General features: G+C 42.4%; 1 protein-coding gene and 2 long non-coding RNA genes across 6 annotated transcripts; 2 read left to right on the plus strand and 1 right to left on the minus strand.

Moving 5' to 3' along the window:
* Positions 1-5: 5 nt before the first annotated feature.
* On the minus strand, positions 6-8,294 carry GATD1 (glutamine amidotransferase class 1 domain containing 1). 4 transcript variants are annotated; one of them, XM_083428424.1, is made up of 8 exons: positions 7,871-8,294; positions 6,755-6,831; positions 5,294-5,399; positions 3,577-3,684; positions 2,890-2,984; positions 2,057-2,150; positions 783-894; positions 6-409 (listed from the first exon to the last, which is right to left on the minus strand). In XM_083428424.1, exons 1-8 carry the CDS (start codon positions 7,995-7,997, stop codon positions 403-405), a joined length of 726 nt encoding a protein of 241 aa, XP_083284550.1. In that variant the 5' UTR covers positions 7,998-8,294; the 3' UTR covers positions 6-402. The 4 variants fall into 4 exon arrangements, with proteins under 4 accessions (XP_083284550.1, XP_083284549.1, XP_083284548.1 ...); XM_083428423.1 differs by having other exon boundaries at positions 6-412; XM_083428422.1 differs by having other exon boundaries at positions 2,881-2,984.
* Positions 6,872-16,380, plus strand: LOC310672042. The gene is made up of 3 exons (XR_014508359.1): positions 6,872-7,425; positions 9,897-12,510; positions 12,551-16,380. It is a non-coding gene; the product is annotated as an uncharacterized lncRNA (long non-coding RNA).
* LOC310672077 lies at positions 8,235-9,576 on the plus strand. Its single transcript, XR_014508385.1, has 2 exons — positions 8,235-8,330; positions 8,674-9,576. It is a non-coding gene; the product is annotated as an uncharacterized lncRNA (long non-coding RNA).
* Positions 16,381-16,483: the final 103 nt, after the last annotated feature.

Here is a 16,483-nt window from a genome sequence, read left to right on the forward strand (position 1 = left end):
CTATGTGAAAGTGTAACAAATACTTTACTTTGTATTCTTATGTTATTGTTAATTGCCACAACTGTAAACTAATACCACATAGTCCTGCACAAGGATGAGGATTTGGACACATGGATAACTAACAAAGTAATAGCTTCAAAAATATCTAATTCAGGTGTTCAGCTGTTGACAGAGCTGCAAACCATGGTTTTTCATGTTAATTTTCAACCAGGCTTTTAAGAATCTGTATTAACACAAGATGGAACAATGTTTTTCAAAAAAGCAGGAAAACATAGTTCAATTAAGGTTTTTACCACATGATTTACAGTCCCCATCCTCACAAATGTGCAGTATTCTCCTCTCCTTTCCATTTCTCAAAGTCGAAGACTTCTTCTTTATTCATCCCATTTACAAAGAGCACCATCATTTTCTGCTGAAAGAAAGTTGGACATAATAGTTAGATCACTGTAAACAGCTCACATCTAAACTACAGTAATAACTTGCTAGAAAAAAACCAAGCAGCTAAGCATCAGAGATCTGCTTCATCTACTTATCCATAATTGACCAGGTTATTTTAAAAAATGAAACTATGTACTCACCCCATTAGCCTTTAATATATATTCATTTTTTCTTTGAAGAAAAAGATTGAGTTTGGCTAGCTGTAACCAAATAATTTTAATTCTTAATATAAAACTAGTCTCCCCCTCTCAGACATACACACATTAGCTAGAATACTCCAGAACTGAAGGGCTATGCCGGCAGTGGCACAAAATTTTACTGAAACTTCCCCCACCTTTTCTTACCTGCCATTGCAAAGAAAAACAAGGTTCTGGACAGCTGCAACTGTAGAATTTTCATTCTGTCCGGTGACAAGGTGTCTGTCCAATACAACATGCACTGCATCTGCTTTGCTGGCTGTATTGGGGGAAAATATTCATGTCTTAATTTACATGCTACAACCTCCATTTCTCTGACACTTAAGGAAAACTATACACAAGACTTAACTGCGGTTAACAATTTAATTACATCTTCCTAATAAGTCGATTTGTTTTTTTTTCAATCACTTGCAAACCATTTTTATTGCCAGTGTGGTGTAGTGGTTAAGAGCGGTAGTCACATATTCTGAGGAACCGGGATCGCGTCTCCGCTCCTCCACATGCAGCTGCTGGGTGACCTTGGGCCAGTCACACTTCTCTGAAGTCTCTCAGCCCCACTCACCTCACAGAGTGTTTGTTGTGGGGGAGGAAGGGAAAGGAGAATGTTAGCCGCTTTGAGACTCCTGAAGGGGAGTGAAAGGTGGGATATCAAATCCAAACTCTTCTCTTCTTCTTCTTCCTTTGTGACTTGTAAAACCCAAGCAATTATAGGGATATCTATAACATTGGCCAGGCTCAGACTATAATTTAGATTATTGCATGTGAGCCACAGTGACTCTTGTGCTTGTCTTCCCCTCTCCTTAGTGTTTGAAACAAATAAAATGCAATTTTCCTATTAATCTTTTAAAATGTTGCACAAAGTTGTGTGCAAGAGCATGCTGAGGGTATATAAGAACACAGTGGATCTTAACTTCTGCCTGTAACATCATTAAGGACCACTAGAGGGCTCTCCAGCAGGGCATTCAGATTCCACTCATGAACAAGCTTGACTTCATTTCTGAGATGGTCAGTGGCAAAGACTGAAATGAGTTCCTGTGGGTTCAATTATGGCAGGCATCCCCAAACTCAGCCCTCCAGCTGTTTTGGGACTACAACTCCCATCATCCCTAGCTAACAGGACCAGTGGTCAGGGATGGCGGGAATTGTAGTCCCGAAACAGCTGGAGGGCCGAGTTTGGGGGTGCCTGAATTATGAAATAGTTATGGGAGATTTACTGTGGAATGCTGGGCTGTTATAGCTTCCATGTTGCTGAATGTTTTAATGAGAAATTTTTGTCAAGCACTTTCTAACTTCCACTTTTAAAGTCTTGCATCTGCATTAGATTTTGCATTAATACAGTACAGTCCAAGCATTTCTTGATCACATTTACTTAATCAACTACTGATTAAAAACCTGTGGGAACAGAGCCTTGAATGACATACCACTATAGATAGCTCCAGAATCTTTTGCAAAGTCCTCAAAGATAATAGGCAAACTGGCAAAACTAGGCAGTCTTATTAGTTCATACACACAGGGCTGGAAGATACAAGAAAATAAATATGTCACAAAACACGTAGAGGAAGATACTGTTTTCAGATGGTTAGATTCTTGCAAAGAATACAGGGCTAGGTTGACCTTGGTCTGATCCAGCCAAGCAGATCCTAACCAAGACTCAGGATCAAATTACACAAAATATATCAGTAGGTCACAGGACTTAATTTTAAAGGGAGGGGAGAAGGAACAAGGATGAAGTGAGCCTATCGCTGCAATAGTTCATAACACTCTTTTTATACTTGAGCCTAAAATAAAGTTATTTAAGTAAACATGCACCTTTCTATCCCACTGCTAGCATGTCAACAGAAAATTTAAGTACATGGTTTCCCTCACAGTTAGTAGTTAAAACTACATAATGCATATGGCTATGTTTGTATTGATTATACTGTGATCTTCTTGATATTATTTTTCTAAATTGCTTTGAGGAGTCTTTTGGCTATATATATATTTTTAAAGTAAATAAATGCAACTTTATCAGTCATTTCACCTTGCAATGACCCTGAATTAAACGCCAGTAAATATGTGCTTGGCTTCACTGAAAACAGAGTACTATAAAAGGCTTGGAGCAGATCTGTGGTTGTAATCTGGGAAGCCCAAGGGGAAATCGACATATAAAATGTAGACAAAGGCTACTTCTTATGGGACTCATCAGAACAGAAACTTGAGTTTTAGAAGAGTGATATATGAAAAGTCGTGATTTGCTTAAACATACTGCACCTACACCTGTTAAGCTGTATTCCTGAAATACCCAGGATTTGTCCTCATTTGTGGCACAGCATAAGGCGGCAGCTCCATGTCCAATAGCACATATGGGTTCTACAAAGAAAAACAGCTTTATCTAAAAATCCCTGTTCATAAAAATTACAATTTGATTCCTCCCCCCAAGAAGTTCAGTTATGCTACAAAATATTCTTCCCATCTAACTGACTTCAGGTATTTCTGTGATGCAGTCCAACTCCTATTAGCCCCAGCCAGCATGACCAATGAACAGAGATGTTGGAACGATAATCACAACAATATCTCGAGGGCCACAGGTTCTCCAAATCTGATTCAAGGCATAAAAACCACTCAGAATGACTGAGATTTGACTGATAGCAAACATTGCTGGGGGGAGGGCTGTGTAAAAAAGATGTGGAAAGAAGTTCACTGTTGGTATTTGTAGATTAAGCAATGCACAGCCACAATGTTAGGTTATAAACTGGCTACAATTGTTCTTATGTTACTGAACTGAGTTTGCACTAGTTTGCTACTGTATCCACATTATCAATAATTTTCCTTAAGGCCTCCTGGATGTTCACCCCTACCAGAAAGAAAGATCTTAATTAGTCTTAGCAGTTTATATGCTTCCCAGTCTAAGATGCACAAAATGTACAGAATAAAGCATAAATCCCCAAGGAAGTTTACTTACTGTTTTCAGAGCTGAAATGCTGCAATATTCTAGCTAAGTAACCACTGTTTGCCAGATCCACCATGGCACCAGGACAGTCTGGAATCAACAAAGCATGGTATCTGGCACCTAGGGAGGAAGAAGAAGCAAAGAAGCTTATGACGCTTGCAAGTTCTGTTTATTTCAAAACCAGCTAAAGGTTTATCAAGGTTGACAGGCTGGCAGGGATGACTCCATGGGCTAGTGGGTACACCCCAAAATATTTCATGTAACCCCATTCACTCCCCCAGCTTTTAGTCACTAAAGTCCTATAATGTGCCAATTAAATCCTTGCTCTCCTAATACTGGCCTCTGCCTTCCCCTTCATTCCCCCAAACCAGTATTCCTGGAGTTGGCACTACAGGAACAAGTGCCTTTCTACAAATACATGTATGACCCCTCTCCCATATTCACTGCCCCCAATGACCTGGCTCTTACTTTACCTGCTCCAACAGCAGGTGTGATTTTGAAGGTGTGAAGAGTTGTTCCACCTTTTCCCTGTTCTGCCCATCAAGGGGATTACCATACCTGGAATGAGGGGTACAGCCATTACTCCAAACCAACCACAGCCTCCAGGGTGCAACAAGGTGCAAGAGGTCAGCTTTGGAAACAACCCTGCAGCTGACTTCAGAAGAATACTTGCTGCTCTCCTTCCCCACTGTGTCCCTTTCACAGGCAGCTTTGTTCCCACAACAACACTATCTCTAAGTGCATGCAGGAATGATTCTTCATTATGGGGTAATTGGAAGGGGCCTGTTCAAGAAAACATTGGAATGGACTCTATTGACCACACTCCGAAACTATTAAGAGCAGGCTAGATTCCCTTTGGCCCCACTGTTTTCTGTTTTGAGGTCACACTGAAACAGGACAGAATGTCTGAAATGTGCTCATGGCCATGTTTGCATCTGAAAACTACAGACAAACCAATTGCCCATCAAAATCAGATGGGAAAATGAGAGGCAACATTATGAAGGGGGCTGCCTTACGAGGATTTATGCTCCTATTTCAGGTCTTGTTCCTCCCCAAAGTGATCTGGTAGGTCACTGGCAGGAAAATGTCAATTCAGATGCAATGGGAAACCATGGTGAGCCTTGGGTTTAAGGCACCCTCCCATCACCATTTCCTTTGCAACCATGGTGTGAAAATCTCTATTTTAAACTAACCACAGTTCCCTCAGGGAGCTGAACAGTGTTTGTTCAAGCTATGGTTTGAAAACAAGCCAGGATCCCAAACTACTCCTTGATCCTGGTTTGTTATCACAAGTTACAGTTGAAATAAACCACAGTTCACCAAGCTTAGATATCGCAGGAAACTGCTGTCAGTTTAAAAGTGAAAGTGATACCTTTCCGTTTCCCCTTGGATGCAAAGGAGTGGAGGAAGGAATGTGTGAGCCAAAGATCTGCCATGGTTTACTGTCATAGAAGGAAACCATAGTTCCCTATCATATCTGAATGCTCTCTGTCACAAATACAAGAGAGGCCCTTGAGATTGTGGCAAACAGGCAAAAAACTATCTTAATCATTGCTAAAAATGCAAAAGAAACAGTAATAGCATCATTCTCAGCACATGCTTACAATCACGTTTAAAATCAATGAGCGCTTAAGTTTGACAGAGTTGGCAACAGGAACACTATACTGTGTAGATAAGAACAGTTTCTGCACAGAGAACACGCTGAGTTGCAAGTTAAAAGATACCTCACCATCAGTTGATTCCAGCTTGGCAGGATTTGCGTAAGATTTCATTCGGAAGTCCTGGATCCAACGCATGTTTGCTTCATTAACACCAGTGAAATCAATTGACTTTCCCTAGCAGAATCATTGTTCAAAGCTCAATTAATGAAAATATGTGAGGAAAGACTAGTTAAATGCAAGAGTTTATACATGGGCAAGACTTGATAAGCGCACCCATTTTTTTAAGACATACCATTTATTGGTGATTGACTGAAATAAGATAGACAATTCATATGCAAACAAGTGGTTCTGATTTTGTAAAACATGCACAAAGCTACACATATGAACAGCACTGCAGCTCAAACCTATGCCTCTCCCTTTCCCAAATAACACAGCCTAAAACTAATTGTTTCCGCTTAAAAGACCTATATTTACTGCCCTGTCTATTTCCAAAGTCAGAATCTGATGTAGACTCTGATGGTGGAAAGACATCCTCCCCCCACAGGTAGGGAGAGGAGAGAGCAGGCTAGAGCTCTCGGGTAAGATGGCAGGACAGGGATAGAGAACTTCAGTGCAAAAGCCACATTTCCATCAGAGCTACCTTCTGGAGGCCGCATGCCAGTGAAGTGCAGGACCATAGGCAAAAGTGGGCAGATCAACTATTAAGAATATTAGCTTTGTGCAGTAGGCTAGTTTCTACACACACTCTTGTATTCATGGGCATCTGCAGGAATTTATCAGGGAGAATGTGAGTAAAACACTCAAAGCAGGAAGTACGGTAGGCCAATTTTGTACAAAAAATGAGGATAAAAGTACCTGTACTTTTTGTCTCATCACACACACACACACACACACACACACAATGGATGCTCATGCCTCTATCCAGATAAGCAAGAAACATTTTCAGATTTGAAGAACATATTCCAGTTAGGCAAGAACACTCAAAGAGGGCGCAAAGCAAGTCTATGAAAGAGTGTGACCTGGGGAGAGTCCCAATGGCCTCCCGGGGGCCACATTTGGCTCTTGAAAGTAAGGCTCCCATTTCTGTAGCAGGGGATGAAAATTACTTCCTGCTACAAAGAAAAAAGAGATTGTTTGTGCATTCTTCCCTCATGTCACCAAGGCAATACACCTGGCAGCAGAACACCATGCATTTTTGGAACCTAATGCACTTCCACCCAGCACCCTTCTTTCTACAAAGCAGGGTCGCCTCTTTATTCTGAAAGTTTCTCTGTGGAATGTATCTCTGGAGCCCAATCCCCGCACCCAATCCTCCCACCCACACATATGTAATTTTGAGGTATGAGTTGCTTGCCCTGGGATGCAGCTCCCTCAACAATTCTTTCAAAGACCAAAAAATGATCTTCACTGGTCGAGGAATAAGCCTCATGGATTTTCGCAAGTTCCATTTGTTTTAAATGAGCCTAATACTACTGTCTGAAATCTGTTGCAACAATATCCACAGTTAGGTATTAACATTTTTTACCTACCCCTGGAGTAGCAACCTGTAGATTGAAAGCAGAGCTTGCCAGGGTAAAAGAGTGAAGGAAGGAATCAGCAGATACCCCTGGAGAACAGGAATTAAACAAAATGCATATTTCGTTTGTTTTCAAGTGCACATTTTTCACAGTACTAATCTGCTATTCCTGGTGCTCATTTTTCTCCTATAAGGAGCATTTTAATAATACACAATACAGTATTCATAATATTATTGAAAAAGACAGCCAGTTTAGGATGTTGGTAGTTGCCCCAAACAGACAAGAAATTACATCAACATCTAATCAGTTTTACAACTCCAGGAGAGAAGAATTGTGACAAACTATTTCATGCAGCAGGAGAGATAAGCAATAAGAAAAAGCCACATCATAAAAGTAAAAAAAGGGGAAGCAGAGCTCAAGGCAGGGAGCAATATTAAGTAGGTTGCATCCACACCATACATTCAAAGTATCCCTAAACCACTTTAACAAACACAGAGAACTGCAGCCTCTCATGGTGGCTGACTTTACAGAAGAACTTCAATCCCCAGAATCTTTTCACAAACTGCAGTTCCCAGGATCCTCCCCTAGTGTTTAAGGTGGCATAAGAGCATTTTCAATGTATGGTGCGGTGTGTAAGGGGCAATCTCAACAAGCCAGCTTCAAGCACAATTCGTGCAATATGAGTAAGGATTTCAGGCTCATATCGGAGACTAAGACTCCAGAATGAGAGTATGGCAGGTGTTCCGGATTGTTACAATTAAAAAAAAAAAAAAAGGATTGTCATGTTTGCTTGTGCAGGAAGACAGGCCCGGCTTCCCCTCTCCTGTTTAGGGTTGCAATTTTTTTTTTAAAGTGTTTCTTTGGCCAGGGCTCCTGCAACTCTTACGCGACGGACAATAACAACAACAATTATGATAACAATAGAGAAATGACAAAGTGACCTCGCCCCGCCCTGCAGAAATGGGAATGCCGCTGGCGTGGGTTGGCCTCCCTCAGGCGCCTCCATCCCGCCACCCCCGCGGGCGCCCGCGCAGCTCCGTCTCCGCCACAGGGCGAGCCGAGGAAATAAAAAGCTCAGAGGGGCGCCCGCCCGCCCACCGGCCTGAACTGGCTCTGCTCGCCTCTCACCCGCTGCGGCCGCGCTGGCCGCGATGAGGCACGTCGGCTTGCTGAGCCTCTCCGACATGGTGGCGGCAGTGTCGTCCGCGGAGCCTCCCCGCGGGAAAGAGGAAGCAGGCGGCGGCCGCCTTCTCATGCGCACCCGGGCCGGCGGAGGTGGGGAAGCTTAGCAGCGCCTGGAGTGTAGGCAGAGAGGCCTATCCCCGCTCCGCTACGCCAGGCTGCGCTTGCGCCGCGCAGGCGCCATGATGCGCGCGGCCCCTGTGAGGCGGCCTCAGCTGAGGGAGATGGGCCAGAGGCAGGTGGGGCGTCCCTCCAGGGCAGGGCGGTTCCTCTCTCCGCCCGAGCGTGGAAGCGGATGCGATGTCTTGAAGGCGGCAGCAGCAGCAGGGGTGGATCCCTCCAGCGCCGGAAACAAAGCAGGCGGCTCTCGAGTCTGAGCTGGGCTGGAAGGGGAAGGGTTGTGAAGGTGAAGGGACCCCTGACCATTAGGTCCAGTCGTGACCCACTCTGGGGTTGCGGAGCTCATCTGGCTTTATTAGCCAAGGGAGCCGGCGTACAGCTTCCGGGTCATGTGGCCAGCATGACTAAGCTGCTTCTGGTGAACCAGAGCAGCACACGGAAACGCCGTTTACCTTCCCGCCGGAGCGGTACCTATTTATCTACTTGCACTTTGACGTGCTTTCAAACTGCTAGGTTGGCAGGAGCAGGGACTGAGTAAAGGGAGCTCACCCTGTTGCGGGGATTCAAACCTCCGACCTTCTGATTGGCAAGTCCTAGGCTCTGTGGTTTAACCCGCAGCACCAAGGCAGCCTTTAAACAGCCACAAGCACCAGCTGCAGAGGGAAAGGAGGAGGGCCTTTTCTGCATTGGCTCCCCCAGGGAGGCTCACCTGGAAACAAAAAGTTCAGCTATACGGACCTTTGACTTGATCCAGCAGGACCTTTATTTACCTGTTTATGAGAAATCAGGAGCAGAACTGAGAAGCAGCACATTGACTATTACTGTCTGCTTAACTAAATCATTTAAAAGCAGAATTCATGTGTGAGGTTAATTTCATACCAAGGCTTTTTCTGAGTCGCATGGGACAACTTCTCTGGAGCAGTAAACATGCTCTATGGTTCCTTTTATTGATTTGTTCTCAAATTCAAAGGCATAGTAAAATTGATCATCTACTTGCCTGCTCATAGAAGCTTTCGAAAACACGTGCACTTGTCTTCTTAGCATCCAAAGACTCCGTTGGTAGAATACCGGGATTCTGTGTCATCAATAAACAGGTCCAAACTACACGGAGAATAGGCTCAACAACAATTGTATTTTTTGTACCCCACCCATCTGACTGGGTTGCCCCAGCCACAAGATAGGTTTGGGGTGCCAAATGCATCCAAGATTAGTGCAGTAAAGTACCAGTTGTAGACAGGAGCCAAGTATCTGCAGGAGCGCCTCCTCCAATACCAGTTGATTCCGTTCCTGAGACTGGGAGGCAAAGACAAGGTTCTGCTTGTGATCTTTACAAGGCTTTGTTGCCCAGGAATGTAACAGTCTCCTTTGTGGTGCTGCTCTGCCTTTGGAATTCCCTCTCCCTGGACTTACATTTGACTTTGTTTACCCTCACTTTACAGAATGATATTTTGTTGGTTTTAATAACAGCTGAAACCGATCTGTGTTTTAATGATTTTGTTATCATTTGTTGATAAATCTTGTTTTATCTCTTATCATACATTACCCTGAGCTCCTTTTGAAGGGAGGGGGGTCCATAAATGCAATAAATAAATAATTATTTTGTAATAATTTTGTTAATAATTAGTCTTAAGGTGCTATCAGACATATTTCTCTTTATCACAGAAGATTAGCATGGCTTTTATATTTATTTGTTTATATATTGATTAATTACTATTCTACACAATATGAAGTTAGCCATCAGATTACTTCAGTGAACAAGTTATAGCTTAGCCTGCATGGGTTGCCTAGTGAGAGAAAATAGGACTAGCAAGGGAAAAAATAGTCTCTATAAATGCTGTCACTTTTTCTTTAGAGAACCAGGAACTAATCATTCTTTCAGGAAGGGTTTTGCCTGTTGATCCTAAAAAGTACAAAGGGGAGAAACTAGAGAATGACTACCAGTAACTTCATGTGAGGTAATGACATAACACCAGTTTGTGTGTTTTCATTTGCAGAGAATATTCATTTTAGCTCACAAAGTATATTATGTATGTCAATAATCTCCCAACACTCCACCGATTGTAGGGGGGTGAATTCTTTGAAGAAGCTGAAACCATCTGAAAATCAGCAAAGAGTTTGGCTCATTTCACAGAAGCAGGGATGCCGACTTGAATAAAATGGGGAGGGAGGTAAGTCCTGCCCCAAATAATTGATCACAAGATGCAGAGCACACGCACCATTTGAATGACAATGCCCATCAACTTGGGGGAGGGCAGCCCCCTCACATAATTTATTGGTGGGCCCAAGGTCCCTTTGAGTTTGCTCCTAGGCACGGAACAAATATTGCTAGTGCTCAGAACCCTCCTGCAAGTAGAGAAAACACCTACATATAACCCGAAACAAAAACAAAAAAACACAGATTGAAAAAAGCAGACCATATCCCTCCCCCCAAAAGAAACCTGGCAACCCCTCCAACCAAATGAAGAGCAACATTTTTATTGGGAGGGGCAAGAGGCCTTGGAGGGGGAAGTGCCCATGTCTGCCAAGTTGGGGACCTCAGTGTTAGAGCAAAGTGATACACACTGAAAGAAAAAGAATCACGTATGCCGAGGGTAGACAACCTGGTGCCCTTCAGTTGTTTATGAATTCACAGCTCCCATAAGCCCTAGCCAATGCGGGCAGTGTCAGGTATAATGGAAAAGAAGTGTGATCCTGAAGCAAACATTTTGAATCCCTCTTGCAGGCAACATGAGGAAATAGAGAAAGCGCATGCAGAAGAGACTCATTATAAAGCTTTCATTTAAATCCCTGCAGCCTTGGAGTTAGAATAGCATAGTTGTGCTCTAAATAAACTCTGGAAATGTATTACCAGCAGAGATGTTCAGAATATTGCTCTAAGTAGTTCACAACCCACCCTTCTCACTGCTCTGATTTCCAGAAACTAACGAAGAATAGACAAATACGTTCCTACGGTTCTAGTCTGAACAGGCTGCAATAAATTTTGTATTATTCACCAAATTCCTCATGTTAAGGCTCCTTTTTCTCCATATTTTAGACAGATGTGTCGATAGAAAGTACCAGTTTCTATGTTCTCTTGTCACTTCAGTTCACTAAGTAGCAGGGTCCCTCCTTGGTAGGATGGGAAATCATTCCAGTTCTGTGTGCAGAACTCCATGTCATCTTAAAATATGTCGCCAGAATTAAAACACAGTAGGACTCAACACTCAAGCATAACACACAAAATGATGGTCACTATAAGAAGTGTACAATATACATATATATATAGTTTATTTCACACAATCTTGATAAGAGTTACAGGTATATTGGGAATCATTTACAGTTCCATAGTATATGGAGTGGCCATATAGCTTCTGATGCAAGTAACATACGTTGTGTAAAAGCGTACACTTTCCCAATCAACCCACCCGCCATTCACACAATGGATTTTCAAAGCTAATACTAGATTCAGCTACGTAGGAAAGCCTCGAGAATGCTAGGATACAGCGTTGGGTGACATACAACACTGTAGGTCACAATGGGACAAGCTAAACTACTTTAATTTTCAATCTAGTATTTCTAGTCTACCTGCATTATTGCATTTATACGCATTTTAAAAGTCAAATAAAAGAGAATACTATATGGGAAAGGAAAAATTCTTTGCTGATTTTAAGGAGTTGAGCTGCAGCCCATACAAAGTGTCCATAGAAGCATAGGCAAGATTATAAATTCAAAAAGGTACAAATTAGTTTTCTAGCTTGGTGTGTGTCAGTAGGCTTTCATTTCCTTTGCAGAAATGGAGTCACCAACAATGGACTCAAAAAGAAACCCAAATCTGCATGTTATACACACAGGCCAATTGATGTGTTAAGTGGTAAGTGGATCTGTTCATTTGCAGGGGAGGGGCGGAAATCAAGATGTTGCTTGACAAATTCAATTCAAAAAAGAAACTATATTTGGGGCCCATTAGAGATAATGGGGAGACCCTTTAGAAATACTTGTTTTTTGTAATGACCTTTGCTATGTTGATCTGGTATATATTTGTTTTAGTCAAGTGATCCCCTTAAGCAGATAGCGAACGTTCAGATTGAATAAATTAGCATTTCCCATTTGCAAGTATTACTCTATGCCTTTCCCTAATTTTGGGTTAGGAAAAGGCATAAGAATTAAAAGAGGGCAAAGAAGGTCACCACAAGTACATTTATGAAAACACAGACAAATTACAAAAGGGTTACTGAGGCAATAGTATTCCCCTTGCTCTTTTGATAGTTCAGGAGGCTAGTTGAAGCTACAGTGGTAGAAAAACTGGCAAATGATAAGACAGAATTACATGGGGGATGGGAATTAAATGTATTTCTCACAACTAGGCATTGCTACAACTGTTACCAACAAACCCTGCATGACTATCCATAATGACTGAACTTTAATATCTAGTGCCAACCTCTAACTTCAAATCAAGGCATGGCCTTCAGTTTTGGCGGACTATACCAGTCCCTATAGCAGGATTTTATTTTATTTTATTCAAGACAGTTTGGATCTCTCTCACACTTCTTGGAGTACATATAAATGCTATCAATATGAGAGAGAATTCAGAAGAAAAATAAAAAAAGTATATTGCAGCCAATGCAGGTTTTACATTCACATTAGAAGCAGAACTCAAGCACACATTTAAAATGACCTAAGGAGTCAAATTCAACATGACAACTGTCTAGCAGAGTGTGGGAAGTTCCATTGTGTGGAGAAGCTGAAGCGGGGGCCATTAGCCAAGGGTTCAGGAAGAAGCAAAGTGTGTAAGCAGAATCCCTTCCCAATCAAATTCCACCAAGGTCTTGGCAGAGGTCTTATGGAACAGATGGGTTTGGGGCAGGGCAGACAGAAGCAGTGAAAGATGGATGGAGCCAAGACATTGGATAAGTGGTAGAAGTAACTCTTGTCAACCCACCTGCCTGCTTTAAACACATATCAAATCTGTGAAAGCTGTTGTTTTTCAGACTTAACACGACATCAGATGTAGCTTTTACCTTAGTGTTTCCCTTTTCATTTTATTTGCTCCTAAATACAGCCACGCAGGTCACAGTCTCCAAGATGAGAGGAATCTTATCCCGTTCCTGCCAGTTTCCTGCTTCCAAATCCATGCCCCACCCCCCCACCGTCACTCTTCTACTTCCAAATCCTGGGTGGGCTGGGTGAGCCATACACAATTAACAACTACAATTAGAGCATTTCATCCTTAGCATACATAACAGTGATGTTATGTCTGTGCCAGCTTGAAATACTGATTTTATGTGCATGTTATGTGCACTCTATGTTCCGAATAGCAGGTCCCCAATTACCCTTATCAATTATCCTTGCTGTATTCAAGGTGGATTTTCACCACCCTTCTAATGCATGCTTAGGGGTGAAGCAAAGATTCAAATGTGCATTTCTGTTTCTGAATATGAAATCAGAGGGTGGTAGTTTTCCAAGATTATTAAATCAGAAGTAAGACTGTTACTCCTTTCCCCAAAACATGAATATTTCATTTTTTCTGGTTTCATGCTCACAGTATTGATTGGCTAAGTATGTACAGAGTATTTTATTACATTAGGAGAGCACATTAAAGAACTGAACTAGCTTCCATCACATAGGTTTGCCTAGACACCTTAATTCTGACCTGCGGTTGGATCCATATTCTTCAGTCCACGGTATTTTGCACTGATCTATTAGTAAATACCCATTCCCAGTAAACATGGGGAACAGGATGAACCTTGGTATACAAACCAAGACCCCCATTACTACAAGGGACTCAAGATTCACAGTCACTTTGAACTTCAGTGGAGTCCAGCAACACTTTTTGTATCCAGGGCCTGCATCATACACCAAAAACAGTGAATTGTGAGTGAATTGCACTTTCAAGTTAATGCATAAAACTTTCACATTGCCCCCATTGGTAGATGCCTGGGCTCAAACCATGGGAACAGGTGGCATGCCCCAACAGCAAACAATGATATCCACGCAGGAAGTGTGACACGCTCATACTTCAGCTTTTGGCATCTTCTGATAATGTGTCAAATAGTTATATATACCTACAGCTACCAAAAGCGGGTTATAAGCGAATTAGCATGCCCTGTTCAATATTAATTACATGCTATGCCCAGAATAATCCCCTACGAATTCCACCAGATTAAAATGCTATTCAATGTGAGGAACGGATTACAAATCTCTGGCATATATGAAAACAATTTCAGATAAGTAGGTTCCTGCAATTATGACAGAAATATGGTGCACACAATCCAGCCATCACTCACGTCCTCTACTACCCCTTCTATGTGTGCTGCCCTGCCTGAGGCAGTTTCTGCCACCAGCTCCTCATCCTCTCTCTCTCTCTCTCTCTCTCTCTCTCTCTCCAGCCCTCCTCAGAGAGCAGGGCTTGCAATGCATTTATCTAAAAGCACACATCAGCCTCTGAGTGGATCAAACCTTTGTACTGGCAGACCTGCTGCCACAAACCAAATAAAGCTGCAATCCTATACAGTACTTACTTCCCTGGCAGAAAGTCCAGTACAAAGGACTCAACAGGGCCTACTTCTAAATAGGCATGTATAGGATTTCACTTTAAGAGAACCAGTGTGTCATAGAGGTTCATAGTTGGAAGACCCAAGTTCTCAGCTAGGGCTAAGCAATTTGTAGTCCTCCAGGTGTTGTTGGACTCCAATTTCCACCACCAGCAGCCAGCATGGCGAGTGGTCATGGATGATGCGAATTGTAGTCCAGCAATATCTGGAGGAACAAAGGTTCCCGAGTCCTGTTCTAAACTGGGTGACTTTGGCCTAGCCACTATCTCTTAACCTAGCCAACCTTGAAGGGTTGTTGTGAGGATAAAAGGAGGCAGTACCACGACAGCTTGGAGGAAGGGGAGAATATAAAACCTTAAGAGCAAAGGTAAGAAAAATGAGTTGGTATAGATTAATAGTTCAGCTCTTAAGAAACAGGCAATATATATATTAGTGAGTGTGAGAGTGAGTGAGTGTGTGTGTGAGTGAGTAAGTGAGTGAGTGAGACTAGCTATTTTGGGCAAATACACCAACTTAGTAAAGTTGAAACAGCTTATAAAAGAATAGATACAAGCTGCAGCACATTCTGATTTGCTCAGCTTCTTTAAGCAGACAAAAGAGTCTGCACATGGTCAGGGACATGCATTTAGAAACTCGTAAGGCTTACCAATATAGCAGTGTTATATTCACACTTCCATAAAGCACAGATTTAGTAAGTTCAGAGGAGACACACACACACACATATTCCTCTTTCCCTCCCCTCTCCACCACCTGGCCAAATGAACGATCTCACAGTCACAGACACAACAAGGTGCCTTGTTGCAGTACAACTGACTGGAGATGCATGGCCGAGGGCTACTTAAGAAACTCAGGGAGCCCATCAGCCTATGCCCATAGCTGTCAACTTTCCCCTTTTCTTGCAAGGAATCCTATTCAGAATAAGGGAATTTCCCTTTAAAAAAGGGAAACGTTGACAGCTATGCCTATGCCCTGCCTCAATATGCCAATGCAGGAGCAGCTGAGAAGCAGGAGCCAGGCAAGCTGTAAGCAAGGCAAGTGCCCTTCTTTTTTCCAAAAGAGTCAATGATGGGCAGGAGTCACAATGATGACACCTCCTGGTTTACATGGAAACTTTAGGGAGGAATGTGCCACGCACACGTATAAAGAATGTGCAGTGCTGGTACACGGCTATTTTTTGCTGACTGCATCAGAAGATTATACTGACTAGATTTATCATTTTAAAAGGGTCTGCATAGAAGCAGTAGTTTTCAGCTCCCAGCACAAGAGGGATTATCGTACATTCACCAGTTGGCTAACCATACATTCATTTATTGGAAGGAAACCATGGTTTCGGATGCTGCATGGTGGAATGCAAGTGGCACAAAACATGGACACTTTGTGTGAATGCAGGTGCGCAAATAATGGTTGCCTTTTGCTTTTTGTACAAAGAATACAGGTTTTGTAGCTTTACAAAGACTTCAGTAAACTGTACTATATACACAGATATTCTCAAATAAGGTAAGGGTAGGAAAGCTTGTATAGGAAAGCTTGTACACATACATACACACAAAAATACAGGTGCTTTCAGACTGGAGGTGGGTTCTGGAGAATTATTCTAGACAGTGGGACACCACAGTACTAAGCAATGACTGTTGGTGAATGATTCCCCTATAGACCTAACCTATCACGTCACAAACATAAATACGAAAGAAAGGGAGAGAAAGTTGGTCTTCAAGACGATGAACTGTAGTCCTGCCACTGTCACCATCTCATCCTATTTCATGATCAAGTTGTGGGTCCAGAGACTAAAATGCAAAAGAAATCTAGTACCCACATTAATTTATGAGCAAGTCTGTACTGCAACGAAAACTTGGCTGCTCATATCTATGCCAACCTAACAACAGAAAAAAGCTTTACAACTCCTAGTTCA

Source organism: Podarcis tiliguerta, assembly GCF_965153285.1.
Source record: "Podarcis tiliguerta genome assembly, chromosome: 1".
Taxonomy (NCBI): domain Eukaryota; kingdom Metazoa; phylum Chordata; class Lepidosauria; order Squamata; family Lacertidae; genus Podarcis; species Podarcis tiliguerta.